Below are 15,672 nucleotides of genomic sequence, written 5' to 3'. Positions count from 1 at the left end.
AAAGACCACCTGAAGGGAAGCAAACTGGGTCTTCGGCTCACTTAAGGTGATCAGCTTTGCTTTTATGACTTTTACACATGATGTGTAGGTTTAGTGTCAGTACTTTACTGCTCATCTTTTACTCCCACTTCCTCCCCCACTTGGATTTCCCTCTCGAACAAACATGGAGGAGTTTTCTATGAAATTACATTTGGCCACTTTTGCAACCTCCCAAAAGCCGGCGAGTCGTAGCTGGAGCTCCGTATCTCCAGTCAAAACCTTAAGGCAGAAAAAGACTCCCGTGCAGGGAAACTGATCTCTCACTTAACGTGCTTTCTTTCTTTTTCTTTTTTTCCTTCCCTGTAAATCATGTCCTTTATACCTCCGGCCGGGGGTTCACCGCCTCACCGCAGGCTGGGAGGAGAGCATGATGGGAAAAACATGACGGGATCTTACTTTAGAGGGTCAGAGAGAAGGCGATGAAGGAGGAGATGTCTGCACTGAATGAGGAGAGAGAGACAAAGACAGCAGGGGCCGAAATATCAAAATACAAAGATTGATGCAAAAAAGACTCGAGAATAAGAAGACTTGCAATAAAAATACGGCTCCCGTAACACGTTAAGCATGTGACAAGGATAAGACACCTCAATAAAAACAATACAAATATTTAAATCTGTGATTCTAATGAAGAGCCTCTCACTTATTCATTTATTTGTAAAAGAAAAAGGCAGCAGATATTTTACAGATTGTCAGAAGATAGAAATCTAACAAACACAAATTATCATCCTCCTCCTCGAGTTTAACTTGCTGCCATTTTATAAATTAAGCTGATGCTCCAGCTCACAGGTAATAAGGCCTCATTCATGTAAACAGACGTGATGCCATCTTTTTAGATGAATTGTGATTTACACTTTCGATGATCTCAAATGTCCAAATGAGTGTCCAGTGATGGTTGTCGGTATGCTTCAAACAACAGCTAATAGCTAATACTGCATACATTTAACTGCGCCAATTGTTCAAAATGTGAACAAATAGGAGTCAGAAATGTAGAGCAACATCATACATGTGTGCATTTAAAGCTCAGCTGACCCACATTCATCAATGCTCTTATATATTTGCAACAATCAATAATGCGTTTCTGATCCAAACTTTTAAGAGGAAAAGCAGCGTCAGCGATTCTCCTGGTTTCATTTGTTTCCTTCTCTGCACCGTGCACAACGTCGCGCATGGATACGACATTTCAAGACTTTAAACATCACCTTAAAGTCAAAAGGCGGATTCGATGGACCAAAAAGTCCTAAAACATGAAGGAAAATGGGCCTTTGCTGCAGGAGTCCTTTCCCCAAAGTGCAGTCTAGCAGAGGTTATGACCACTCACGACTAAACGCCAGTGATGGCTCACCCGCCACCGTCACATGACCCCTCTCGACCCATTAGACTTCCCCATGTGCAAATGTGCTTTGTGCAGCTTTTTCTTCCACAACTGAACAATGCGATCCAGGTGCCGACTGCCCGACAAACCAGTGAGTGAAAGACACAACAACGGCGAGAACGGCAGCGTCAGCAGACGGCGTTTAAGTGCGCTGTGGTCGCCTAATACCCCGGACCAGAGCTGTTCATGCATTCCTCTCAGATGTAAACCGCGTTGGACTCGATCATCTCACATTGGCCCGTCTGACAACGGTGGTTTGTGATGATTGATGACACAACGTTACAGTCTGTGGAGTCAGACGGCAGGACGCAGAGGATGTGTCATCACAGCGCCTGGGCGGGTCACAGGGTTTGTGCAACTGGACCGCGCCGCGTCTGCAACCCGCGTCCAGAGGCACCGAACCACGTCTCGTTCATCAAGCTTTGAAGGGAGCGGCTTTCATGCCGTTTCATCTGCAACCAATTTGTTTGAAAATGAATTGTTTAAGCGCACATTTCTCCATGGTTCTAACCACGAGGGAACAAAACCCACAGAGCTCTACCTGAACCACTTCCAGTTGACCCCGGGAACATCCAAACAGGCAGAACCATGTGCGCGCACACACACACACACACACACACACAATTCATCCAGAAAAATGTACAAATTAATGCAGATGCACAGATTGCTCCCACACAGTGGAGGAAATTATTCCCCGGAAAGCACTGGTGATTATTGCTCTAACAAGACCCCAAGGAAACGCTGTGTGTGTGTGTGTGTGTGTGTGTGTGTGTGTGCACGTGCTGGTATGAGAGAAAGTAGGAGAGACGAGGAGAAAGTGACTAACTCAACACTGAAATGAGCAGCTTTCTGGTTGCTTTTGTTCCTCGACATAAAACACTGAAGCAAGTAGAAATCCCACCTGTGAGGTCTGGCGCTTCCTGTCGCCGGACGGACGCAAAAGATTAAATGAGGTGGTAAAACCATGAAGCAGAGCCCCCGGTCTGCCTCTCCGCCGAGTGGAAGCGTGTTTGTGTGCGTTCTTTGATGCGCACAACTAAACCTCTTTGTGTGTCCTTGCGCGTGTTAATCAGTGTTTCCAGATCCGCTGTAATCAGCGGTGCTAAACCGCTGTTTACACGAAGCCAAAGAGTCAAAACAATGAGCTCACGTCCTGTCGCCATGGCTACGCTGGCAATTATCCGCAACAACAAGGAGCCCCGTTGTTTTGTTTACAGGCTTTCTGCTCCATTGGGCCGAAATCCACCAGCCTCGTTTCTTATGAGGTTCAGTGATGTTACTGCAGCTCAGTGTTCTTGGAGAACACTTCTTGGTGCTGGTAGTTTGTGCCTGTGTATGAAAAAGTTTGTTCTGGTTGATCCAGACACCTTTGAGCGACACCTTCATTCGAGCTAAACGGGAGGAGGTGCCGGTTGCTACATCATCATCTAGATCAGATTAAAGTGCCATCTAGGATTCAAAGGTCAACAAGATCTAAACTCCACACACGACTGAAACCTCAAACTCGCACGCCTTTGCACGACTAAATGTACTTAATTTAAACATACGGTAAATGTTTCTTCCGAATCAAATGTCTTACCTACAGCGCATTCAAATGGATCTACACACAGTTGTCTAATTCCGCCAATGAGATGAAACCTTGATGTATCATTTAAGAAGGTCCCAGATGAACTCAGCCACTGTGGAGCCACTTCGACAGCCAGATGTGGAGACACAGTTACAGACCCTTTCTTTGGAGATTTACTCTGTACACACACACATCATCGTATTACCACTTAAATACATTTATTTAGGATGCCATCGGTACTCGTAGCTCCACCACACTACGTACCCACATCCTAAACTCCACTGCAGCACAGTGGCTCTTTGGCCCGCCTCATGTATCCTGTATATATACAGTATATTATATGTGAAACTCTTCTCCTCCCAGGTTTACAGCTTCCTTCCAAACAACACACCACCAACATGGCCACCAACACGCCGTCATCGCACATGTTTTTTAAATTGAGACCTGCCTTTACAGTCATATGTTGAATATAAAAAGCAGGTCGCAGGCCCGACGTTCAGAAAACTTAAGTGAACTATAATTTAATAACAATCACATGATCAAAGATCAGCGCTGAGCAGTCAGAGAGTCGTGGGGCCTTTGGTGCTGTCAGCGCGAATTGTTTGGTCCACTGGACCACGACTACCAGCAGCCATGACATGATGAGTGACCCCCCGCGGCTCAGCGGAGCCTCACACCGTTGAAGCTGCTTCGTTCTCTCGGTGTTCTGAGGGCGGCGAGAGTTGAACGCGGTGTGACTTTAACGCCACTGACTGAAAGCAGACGGGAGTCTGGACAATAAATCCTGGATATCGAGAGAGGTCGACGAAGGGAAACCGCTTGTGTGTGTCGGTTGGTGTTGCGAGAAGGTCGGCCGTATGGAGATCATTAGATGTGGGCCCATTCCTCGTGTGGCGTGTTGCCGGGTTCAGTGGCTCACGCTCCAGACCCCTGACCTCAAAAGACACACACAGACACACACAGATACACTCTAACCTGGCCGGAGACACAACACAGGACCTGGGAGAAGACGGCAGTTGTTGCGGCCTGCAGGTGTGTTGGTCACACATCACACGCTGTAAAGCACTCCGGAGACGCCGCCTGCTCGTGTCCACCGGGACCGATTTACAACGCCGGTGGGACCAGAAACGCTCCATGTTTGCAGTGGTGGTGTTTTGTGAGTTTCTTTAATGGAGTAAATGGAACGCAGAACTATTTGCATTAGCGTGAGCATGAGGTTTGACACCTCCACATCCTACAGCTCTACCGTCACACTGACTTTGTACTGCAGCGAGAGGAAAGTAAAGTAATTGAGGAGCTCATAGCATCACCACCACACAGATCTCAACAGGTTTACTCCTGCATTCAGATATGGAACCATTAGTCAATTGAATTCAATCAGGAGAAGGTGTATCTGCAGATACTGGCGGATGCACTTTACTACTTTTGTCTGTTTTCATTGTAAATTGAAAAGCGCTGAGTTTCACACAGTCGGTCGGACAAAATGAGCAAGTGAGGACATCGCTTTGTGCTGGGCTTGGACAGTTTATAATTAAATGGCTAATCAGTCAATAAGGAAAAAAACTTGTCATCCAACCACTCAAAGCCTTTTAACTAGGGGTGTCAATAGATTAAAAAAATTAATTAAATCATGAATCTTGATTAATGGCAACTAATGAATGTTGTTGTTACAAAGGAATGTTTTTTTTCCAAGACCAAATCTTAAAAGTAAATGAGTAATCACTTTAGAAAATGTGTATTTTTGACACTGTTGTTTAATTGTTAATGTTACTTACTAAACACAAAACAGGCAGAATTCCAGCGGTTGAAACCGCTTCCAGCTAGCTTAGCCTAGCAGCTAGCTTAGCATAGCCCCTTCTGTTTGAAGGAAGTAAACAAATGTACGTTAATCGCATAGATTCATGCGTTAATGTTGACAGCCCTAGTTTTAAGGCCACGTCATTCACCCATTCATAGACTGTAGTCACGGGCTACCCTGCCAGGTGCCACCTGCCCATCACACATTCATACAGCCATGCGGGGTTTTTCCCAGACGCAGCGACGTGGACGAGCGGAGCCGATAAAGACTTCCACTCCTCGGTATTTCTTACTGTTGGATGAAGCCTCGACTTGCCCTTAAATCTCATGAAAGGAGCTTTCAAATGGACCGTGACCCAGGCCATACACACGACGACGTGAGCGAAAGAGCAGAACTCAAAAACGTGACCCAGAGAAGCCCGTCAGTCATACCTGTAGGTGTGGAGACCTGCAGGGTCACACTGCAAAACGACGCTCACCCACACAGCTGAGAACTGCTGCACACATTAGTCGCTTAATGGGCCACTTAGGGAGACCAGAGGAGTGAGGAGGAGGAGAGTGAAGGAGGCAGAACCGAAGTCAAAGGGCAAGAAGGGGGCAGGCGAGTCACCGACGAGCAGATAGAACGCACTGGAAGAAAAGCAGAGAGGGGAGGGGAGCCAGAAGGGGAGGAGGGGGAAGAAAAGGGAGAAAGGGGTGAACCTCCTGGAAGACATAAATAGGCAAAAGCGGCTTAGGAGGCTCGCAGTCGCTCCTCTCGACAGCCATACCCTCTCCTCTCCCCTTCTCCTCGCCTCCATCATCTGCCGCAACCCTCCGTTCATCTGGAGCCCTGAGCACCATCAGTGAGTAGTTCCTGCAGCACGTCTCCATCCTGTCGCCTCACAGATCCTCACATGGGAACCTCAGCTGCGTTTCCATAATGCATGAATAACTGCTCGCAAATAGTTCTGTAGGGGGGGAATCATACGTAATCCTACTAAAGCAATAAACACATTCAGATAAGAAAAGCTAATGGACGTGTGCATGCTAAAGACTGAATGAAGAGAGTTAGATAAAAAATGATTAGGTTAAGAGGAAATCTTTTTTGAGTATTGCTCTCCATAGAGAATCTGTACTGTGCATAGATGTGCTCGTGTGAAGTGCTTCATTGAGAATGAAGAGACTATTTAATCACTGTTGAGGGAGAGAAGCGAGTCGGAGAGTAAGATGATCTAAGCAGATACGAGCTACCCAGGAAATTCCTCGAGAGCTTGACTGTAACTATGGCAACACCAAACTTTCCCTACTTGCGCCCTAATTGATGCAAGATCTCCCCCACTCCTCCTAAACCTCTTAACTGCGTTTACAAGTCTAAACAGTGGAAAAACTTTCCCCCTGACTCACACGCCCCACTTGTTAAACTCCACACTGATGTTGCAGCCAGACGGCCATTCGCCAGCTCGCTCCCTCCCTCCCTCCCTCCCTCACGTGCCAGATCCCAGTGTGAGAATCCACGGAGTGCAAAGCCTCTTAATTCATAGGGAGAGAGGTAGCAAATGTTTCCAGAAAAAGGGTGTAGAAATCCTCTTCAGCGTAACGTCCTTTGAATGAAGATGTTTAGATTAACTGAACCTGAATAAGACAGAGGAGCAGAAATCACCTCTCCTGTCCTTCCCTTGCATCCTTCAGACTCTTCATCCTCCCCCAAATCTGTCACCATGGACGCCACAGCGAACATGCCGTCCGTCTCCGAGGCGCTGCAGCACCTGGTGGTCCTGATGCTGACGCTGGGCCCGTGCGTTCGCTCCATGCCCGTTCCCACCGACGGGCCCATGTGCACAGCCTCAGAAACGGCCCGCTACAAGCTCACCTTTTCTGGCAAGTGGACCCAGGCGGCGTTCCCGAAACAGTATCCGTTCTACCGCCCCCCTGCTCAGTGGTCCACCCTCGTTGGTAAGAGCTCGGCTGGTTCCTGCTGTATGAAGTGAATCTCAATCGGAAAGAAACAGATAGCTGATGTAGAAAACTACAGACGGAGTAATATGTAGTAAATACAGTCAGTCAGTTCACACTAATAAATATATATTCACAATAAATACCACTACTCATCAAAAAAAAAGGTGCAGACTAATACCTGGAGCAACAGCTGACATCATCTCGCTCTCTGCGTTCAGGTGTGACCCACAGCTCCGACTACCACATGTGGCAGCGCAACGGCTTCGCCAGCAACGGCGTGAGGGAGTTTGCAGAGAAGGGCGAGGCCTGGACCATGGTGAAGGAAGTGGAAGCCGCCGGCGAGCGCATCCAGAGTGTTTATGGGCTCCTCTCTGCTCCTGCTGTCGGCGGAGGCACGGGCCAGACCAACACCGAGTTTGAGGTCTTCGCCAGGCACTCTTACGTAAGTCCCCGAACACGGCGGCTCCTTCGGTTCGGCTCAGGCCATCGGCCCTCCATGTAGGTCCGTGTGGTTGAGAGGTTGATGCATCTCTCAGGGCCACAACAGGCCAAAAGCGTATGAAAAAACAACATTTTAAGTTATAAGACGTCCCACTAGGGCTGAAAGTAAATCATAAATATTTTAAAAGCAGCCTGATGCAGCTGTTCTTTCTATGCGCTGCACCCCAAAGAGCTTCCGAAATATAGCAATTTATGTCTCTACAAATGATGTCAAACGGCAGGATTTGGCTGTTAAGCGCCACACTGATGAGCCTAAGGCTATGTTATTTAATCTGGGACCGGTCTGACCACACTGTTGGGCTTGGAAATGAGAGCGGACCGAGCGAGTGTGCGAGGGCGGGTCGTCGAGGTGAGGGAAATGGAAAAAGGCCAGTTGGAAACATTATCCGTTCTCTGGTGCTTGAATAACCGCAGGTGCGAGGAGGTGGGCGAGCTATAGGACTGTGAATCTACTCATGCTGACACACGCTGGAACACTTTCTAACACAGTGAAAGACGCTTGTAAAGGAAAAAACCCAATTGTACACGTTGTGTGTGAAAAGCCGTCTCAAGTGATGTCACATGAGTCAGAATCGGTTCATGCTGACGACTACAAAAAAAATGTGGATGTAGAGTTAAAAAGTGAGTTTACTAGAACTCTAACCGCAACTTAGCCAACTAGCTTTGCAAATCCCAATCTTGGTCCACACTGCCGTTGCATTGTGGGTAATGTAAGTGGGGAGTTTTGACAAGTGAGACGAATGCACGTTATTGAAAAGAAAACATCTCTGAGGTTAGCAGCTATCCAATGACTCCCCATCTATGGGGACATATAACAATTACTTCCCACCAATGTCTTTCCCATCTCTCGCTCTCTCTCGTCCCCCCCCCCCGCCCCCCGCGCAATCCACCCCGCTCCTCGCGGACTACCTCCTCCTCCGCAGCTGTCCTTCATGGTGCGTCTGGTTCCGAGCCCGGACTGGTTCGTGGGAGTGGAGAGCGTCGACCTGTGTGACGTCGACCGCTGGAGAGACAACGTGTCGCTGGAGCTTTTCCCGTACGACGCAGGAACCGACAGCGGCTTCACCTTCTCGTCTCCAAACTTCGAGACCATCCCACAGGACAAAATCACACAGGTGGGTTTCCCCCGGAGCCGAGACCGGCGACATCCATCGGTCCGGAGCCGGAGATCCCTAATCCGACCAATTGTATTTGCCTCCATAGATCACTTCTTCCTTTCCCAACCACCCTGCCAGCTCCTTTTACTACCCCCGCCTGAAGCACCTGCCCCCCATCGCCAAGGTAATGCTGACCAAGATGAATAAGACCAATCAGATCTTCAGCTTACCCGCGGAGCCCACCCAGTCCAACCAACTGCCAACAGGGAACGAGATCGAGGACACACTCATAAGTAAGTGCCAGGAGCAAAAGGTACCAGGTAAGAGTTACGCAACAGGAATGTGTGCGATTTGGCCGATGCAAGGTCGGTCGCATGATGTCATAGGAACAGGAAAAGTTTTCTCTAATCTGTTTGAATTTAGGAACAAAGTGCACACTTGCCAAAAGGCAGCTGCGGGTGAGTGCGTTGTGCAGAGCGAAACGATGTGCCAGATACGCCAAGAGAGAGAATGACTAGATACCATTTATTTAAACAGGGAATATAAACATAACAAAGACCAGGCCCAGATATCACAGAGTAAAACTCAACTAGTAATATTTTGCAGGTATACCAAGAAAAAAATTGAAATTGAAAGGACACTTCACAGACCCTGTCATCTGGTTTCATAAGCAAATAAACAAAAGCTGGAGCTGGCGTCTTGGGTCTTCTGCCGACCAAAGCATTTGGAAACCATTACAGGCCACAAACAAACTCCATAACCGCCCACCAGTAAGCAGAGACGCAGTGAGAGCAGGGCATCAGTGCCACGGGTACATCTGGCATCCAGTGGAAAACCAATGACGCATTTACACAAGAATAATTGACACAAATTATGCACAGAAAGGTTTTGGTCGTGACTCAAGGTAGAATGGAGGCACGCTGAGTGTACTTGTTAAAATGTAAGACACTCTGTTGTACAGATCAGTGGTAACAGTAAAATGAAATAATAAAAGCCCAGCTGCAGGTAGGAATTGAGCGAGGGCTTGGAAAAATAAAGATGATGAGCGCGTCAAACCGGAGGCAAAGCCAACGATGCAGCGGAGTCAAAGCACCCGTCAGTGTGACTGATGCTCTCCAAGGAGCCGAGAAAAGAACCTTTTATAAAAACATAACCAACACAGAACGTCATAACAGATGACTTCAATGGGGGGAAAATGGCTAAACGCATCTCGCGTTGACCTGCCAGCGGTAATCAGAACCGGGGTTCCAGCCTTTAGAGTCACCGCGACCCTGGAAGGTTTGACTCAGCATCCCAGACCCAAAAGGCCCGTTCCCCCGACTACGCGACAACAAATCAACAAAGACACGGGCCAGGCATCCGTTGGGGTTTCCTGCCTCAATCCCAGTGCTCCATCCTAAGCATCGCCCCCCTCCCTCAGGGCCTGAGCGACAACGCTCACGTCCGATTACAGAACACCTGCTGCAGGCTGTATCCATCAAATGCAAACGAGCAGCACCGCGTCCTCGGTGGACACACAAAGCTAAAGGAGATTGGACTCTGTGCGTCCATCACTGCAGCTTCCTTCTGCTTTCCTACTCTTACTGACAGCTTGAGTCTGTGATACATATCAGCTGTGCGGAGGCTCCCAACGAGGAGGCCCAGTCCAAGCTCACCGGAGGCCCAGTCCAAGCTCACCGTGTTGGAGTAAGAACAAAGAAGAACATTACGCAACAAGAGCCTTCGATGATGGAGGGAGGCGGCGGCACACGCAGCACGCCACCTTCTAATGGAATTCTCTCTCAACCACTGCTGTATTTTGAATAGTTTTGCAAGAGCTAAAAAAGCCACAGAGAAACCTAAATGACCGCGTGATTCTTCTCTCCCTGCAGATACGCCTCTGGACTGCGAGGTCTCGGTCTGGTCTCCTTGGGGCTTGTGTAAGAGCAAGTGTGGAGACTCTGGCGTGCAGCACCGCACGCGCTACGTCGTCATGCACTCGGCCAACAACGGATTGGCTTGCCCCCTGCTGGAGGAGGAGAGGAAGTGCCTCCCGGACAACTGTTTATGACTAGGCCAGGACAGGAGGGAGAAGAAAGAGAGGAAGGAGAGGAAGGAGAAGAGAGAGAGGAAATCTGGGAAAGGGAAGAAAGGGCGAAAAAGGAGAAACAACAGGAGAAGGTCTGCGGCGTAATAAGGTGGACGCCATTGTTTCTTCCAAAAGGACCGGCTGCTGTTGCCCAAACCGTCGGATCCCCGAGTGTCATCGATAGATCGACAGCACTAGAGCGGTGTAGTTTGGCACAACGGCTATTAGACACCAATTTAGTTTTGTCAGTTCATCCAAACCTTCTGGGGATACGAAGCTATAACCTCATTTCACATTTGACCTTGGTGGTAAATGGACCTTTGTGAACACATTTGTTTTAGTAGTTTTAAACTCCCACCACCTTCCCTCAAGCAAATTTAAAAAATAATAATAAAAAGCAACTAGACAATAATTAAGATCGCGAATATTTATATCAAAGAAATACTACAAGATGCTGCAATAGTTCAGAAAAAAAAAAGGATTTTAATGTGTCGTCCTCACCGCATTCAAAACACAATGTTGGCAGAGACACTGTGGTCGTTTTCCTAAAGACAAAGAATATATTTATTGACAGGATTTTAACCTGTAGTGTACAGTATATCAGCTCTGAATCTAATAATTTGTAAGCCTTTTTTCATTGTAGTAACAGAATTGCAAAAGATGTACACAAACATGTTGTGTTTTTTTTCTGTATGAATCAATAAAGTGTAAATACACCCTAAGATATTGTGAGATTATTGCTGAGTGTTTTGTGAGGAAGAGATGGTGTGAAGAAAAGAGGACATGACGCACAGTTGGTGTCGTATTGCCTTCACAACACGGTCACAACGAAGACCAAAACCATCTGTGTGACCTCTAAATATGAACCACACATTTGGGCTACTGACATATTAAATGTAGAGAGAAATACTTTTTCCTGGATGAGCCGGGTCGCTGGTCAGGACTCCTCCTGATGAGGTGTTTGAGGATTGTGCTCACCAACTATTTAAAACAATTCTACAAATGTTGATTTTTCTCAGAGACCTGACACTTGACAGACCGTCCTGCACGCCGTGACGTCCACCGAGGCCCCGCCCCCTCTCAAGTTTTGATAGCCAGAGCAGACATCGGTTACTCACGAGCTGACCTCGTTTTTTTTTCCCTTTTAAAGAAGGGTTTCTTGGCAGGACGACGATGACACCCTCCCCCCCCCCCCCCCCCCCCCTCCCACCCAGCGACGTAGGAAGCGTACTGCAGATGACAGATTGAACCATCAGAAACATCTGGTGCAAACGGAGCTCCTTCCGCTCCTGATGGAAAATCATGAGACGCGGGAGCAGATGGCTGTGACTGGTGTTCCTTAACAAGTTGCTGATGTCCCAAGAATACTGTACTGATTATACTTTATGGCCTGTGAATCATTGCCATACCAAAAGGGTTTGGAGTTTGGAGGAGGCTTCATTTTACAATAGTGACTAAATGTGAGTGGCACGGTAAGAACTGACTGACAGGAGAGTATTTAGGTGATGGTGCTGAATATGAATAATATAAGAGTAGTAGTATTACACACCGTATAAATCTACTGCAGCTTACTGAATCTGCTACTTGAATACCAGGTATTATACCCATGTTGGTTTAGTGTTCACACTTTCTGCCATACTCCTGAAGTGTGGGGAGAGAAGGAAAACTGGCTATTTGCTGACTTTGAGGAATAACAACTTTTGCAGATGGTAGAATTGAGAAGGGTTTATTGCATGTGCGGGGGTTTACTCTAAAAGTGACCTCATCTTGGGTTTGCATAAGGCAACTGGTGTAACAGGTTGGATTGCACTTTCCAAAGACATTTGGACTCCCCTACTGTAGTAAAAGACAATGTGACAGTAGTAATCCTTAATGCTTAAAAGGTTAAAAGGTGTACACCAAAGTTTAAAAGAACAAATGAAGACATTAAAATGAGAAGAAGTGCATTTGTTCTAGATTAACCATCCTCAGCTTTACTAGTGTGCAAGGGAAATGTTACTCTTCTATTGATTTATCCCTTAAAGCTCAGTTTAGCTTGCATCACTTTCCATTTGGTGTCATAAATGCAGAGCAATTAAGTATCATCATCATCATCATCATAATGTTTAATCCAATACCACTCATGGCTTACGTCATACTAAGTGGTAATTATGTAAAATGAGAGAATATATTTCAACTTGAAGGGTCATAATGCTAGATCCATTTTCATTTTGGTGGATTATCGACACACTGTTGGCTATCTTCATCTGTAGAAAGTATTTAGTCTCAATGAATCATTACCTCTTGCAGCTTTTCCATTGGCTCGCGATCACATGACCACCGGAACGTCTCGTCACACAAAGCGGCACCTGTGGGTTTCCCACACTCAAGACTTCCCTCCTCTACGCTGCAGGAAGTGTCTGCTCGGCGAGAGTCGTTGATAAAACACCTCGACCTGGAGTTAGAAGTGTAAAACCCAACGTTGTGTCTCGTTGTAGCTGCTTGTTTGGTGAGAATGAGTCTGCGAGGCATTGGCGTTCTCCTCCAGTGTTACCTGGTGTTGGCAGCAGCCATGTACTTTGATCTCGGGGAGCAGGAGGAAAAGTGCATCATCGAGGAGATTCCCGAAGACACGCTGGTCACCGGTGAGTCCTGGGGAGGGAACGGTCATCCTGACTGTCTGTTACGATGTTAACACAGCTGACCGACGTTAAGTAAGACAACTGTGTTGTGGATTGCCACGTGGTTCTTGATTCTTTGCGTTAATGTCAAATGCACCTCTGGGCTGTCGTGTCTAGGGAGTATCTTTGAGATAGCTGATTGGGATATGTGTATACATGAATTTCTCTAATCCCTCTTTGTGCTTGATCTGACGTTTGTTTTAGAACGAGGTTGTGTATGTGAATGCACTCGTGGGACACTGTGCTTTTCCTTCAGGTCACTTCTTGTTGGAGCCTTGGGATTTGAAGGCGATCTCCCACTCGCCTCTTTTTGGCGTCACTATGACAGTGAGAGACCCAAACACAGAGGTACTGAACTCACAGGGGAACTTTGGTCATCAGGCCAGGACCAAACAAACACATGTGTGTGAGTGTGTGTGTGTGTGTGTGTCTGTGTGCCTGTGTGGTACACTAAAACACATGCTGGCTGCTTTCTCCATTCAAACCCCAACGAGGATGAGATGCATTTCACAGTGTTACTAAAGCAGTGGTTCTCAACTTGTCTGGCTCCGGGACCCACCTCTACCCCTTAATGACAAGCCGCGACCCAATTCGATCTGTCGACGGGGGGGGGGGCGAACGAGCCGGAAAAAAAGACGAAGCTCCGCTGCATTACAAAAAGTCCCTTCAAAATAAAATCACGGGATAATTTTTTTTTTTTTTTTTCATGCAAAGTCCCGCGACTCACTACAAACGGGTCCGCGACCCACCAGTTGAGAAACACTGTACTAAAGAGCACTGGACACATTGAATGCACCTTCTTTCCGCACAGTAGTCTCAAACTCCAATTCAGGGTAAGGATTCCACTCATTTACTTTATTTAAAAGTGGTGATACCACAATTAGGAAACACTCATTTACAAGTAGAATTTCATCGAAGTAAGAGTATAGAAGTCATTTGTGTAAGTGTTATATGATTAGATGTAGGGATCATTATTATAGATGCATATTGCATGAAGAGTTACTATAAACTATAAATATGAAGTGGAGTTCATTTAAAATACTTTACGCACTTTTTGATGTACCGGATTCCTTTTCATACACAAACGCATCCCTTCCTCTTCCACTGGACTGACCCAAAGAAACGAAAACACCTCTCAATGTTGTTGAGCCACAGATGAGGAAGTGTTGCCCTGACCGTGCTTTTCCTGCTCTTTAGGTTCTGATGTCCAAACGCTACGGTAAATTTGGTAAATTCACCTTCACAGCTCACGCCTCTGGTCAGCACCACCTCTGCTTCCAAACCAACTCCACGAGGTTTGCCGTCTTTGCTGGAGAGCGGCTGGTGAGACCTACGGACGCAAACACACAACGTATTTACAACACATACAGGAATCCAGGATCATATTTCAGAATCAGTTGAGTAAACAATTCAAAACATGTTTTTTTTATTCTATCAACCTTTTATGTTGCTCCATTGTGCTGCACAGAAGCTAAATTTGGATGTTCAGATGGGAGAGCACCCGATTGACCACAACACCGACAAGACCAAAAACAACATGGAGATCCTGGAGAACAGCCTGAGACATCTCATAGATCAGATGATGTACATCACCAGGCACCAGGAGTACCAGAGGGTAAATCAGGACTTCCCTGTACAGTCTGCAAATATACCGGTCCCGTAACATGACATCACATGTGAGAAAATTGCACAAGAGCTCAGGGTTGATGTGTGTGTGTGTGTGTGTGTGTGTATATACATTTGCTATGCTGGTGCTAATGAGAATCGTCTTGGAGCCTGCTATTGGTAAATCGTACTGGTATTTCCTGAATGTTTCATACACCCTTCCTTCCTTCAGGAGAAAGAGGAGCAGTTTCGTCAGATCAGCGAGGACACCAACGGTAAAGTGCTGTGGTGGGCCGTGGTGCAGACCTCCGTTCTGCTGTCGGTCGGTTTCTGGCAGATGAAACGACTCAAAGACTTCTTCATCGCCAAGAAGCTGGTCTGATGACGACCTCTGACCTAGGTCGACCTCTCTAAAACTATGCCTTTTATCAATTTAAAATAGTATTAAAGGCAAATAGTATTAAAAACGGAACATGGGAAAAATAATGTTGCAAGGATTTGCAACAGATAAAAAGTAACACCAACACCACTTTAAAAATGGGTATTTTTTGTGTATTATCTTGCCAAAAAGTACAATATTTCTAAAGGATTTTAATAAACTCTTTCTTGTCTCATGAAGCCACGTTGCATTAGGCTGGATTTAACTGGAATATCTGTTATACTGTGAAATAAAAATGTATGAATGTACAATGTCCATAAAGACAGAACCACACATGTGAGAAAAATAAATGTAATTTGACTGAATGTTTTGGGATTGTAACCATTTAAAAACAGATTATTAATAAAATAACTTGGAATTTGAATTGAGTTAATAAATCAATTTAAACAGCACATTGTATGCGGTAACGTTACTTATCTCCTGCTTGGTCTTGGCCAGAGATGCTAGCAGTTACCGTATGTAAGGTTAGCTAACAGCTAGCCAGTTAGCTTAGATTATAACGTTTTTTTTTAATAATGGTCAAGTTAGCTAGGTTAGTTAACTATAGTAAATATGTAACAGTCATAGTGTGGTTATATCACTATAATTG

The 15,672-nt window shown here is 46.3% G+C and overlaps 2 protein-coding genes across 2 annotated transcripts; both read left to right on the top strand.

Annotated features, from left to right (window-relative positions):
* The first annotated feature begins 5,419 nt into the window (after nucleotides 1-5,419).
* Nucleotides 5,420-11,093, top strand: spon2b (spondin 2b, extracellular matrix protein). Its single transcript, XM_037459653.2, has 6 exons — nucleotides 5,420-5,620; nucleotides 6,447-6,710; nucleotides 6,932-7,155; nucleotides 8,138-8,329; nucleotides 8,418-8,604; nucleotides 10,183-11,093. The coding sequence occupies exons 2-6, from the start codon at nucleotides 6,476-6,478 to the stop codon at nucleotides 10,359-10,361; spliced, it is 1,017 nt and encodes a 338-aa protein (XP_037315550.1). The 5' UTR covers nucleotides 5,420-5,620; nucleotides 6,447-6,475; the 3' UTR covers nucleotides 10,362-11,093.
* A 1,653-nt stretch (nucleotides 11,094-12,746) lies between these two features.
* On the top strand, nucleotides 12,747-15,469 carry si:ch211-255i20.3 (transmembrane emp24 domain-containing protein 11). The gene is made up of 5 exons (XM_037461423.2): nucleotides 12,747-13,003; nucleotides 13,296-13,387; nucleotides 14,237-14,362; nucleotides 14,508-14,654; nucleotides 14,877-15,469. The coding sequence occupies exons 1-5, from the start codon at nucleotides 12,874-12,876 to the stop codon at nucleotides 15,024-15,026; spliced, it is 645 nt and encodes a 214-aa protein (XP_037317320.1). The 5' UTR covers nucleotides 12,747-12,873; the 3' UTR covers nucleotides 15,027-15,469.
* Nucleotides 15,470-15,672: the final 203 nt, after the last annotated feature.

This window comes from Pungitius pungitius, chromosome 2, assembly GCF_949316345.1.
Source record: "Pungitius pungitius chromosome 2, fPunPun2.1, whole genome shotgun sequence".
Lineage (NCBI taxonomy): Eukaryota > Metazoa > Chordata > Actinopteri > Perciformes > Gasterosteidae > Pungitius > Pungitius pungitius.
The sequence above is the reverse complement of the archived record's forward strand: the minus strand, read 5'-3'. Positions and strand labels throughout refer to the sequence as shown.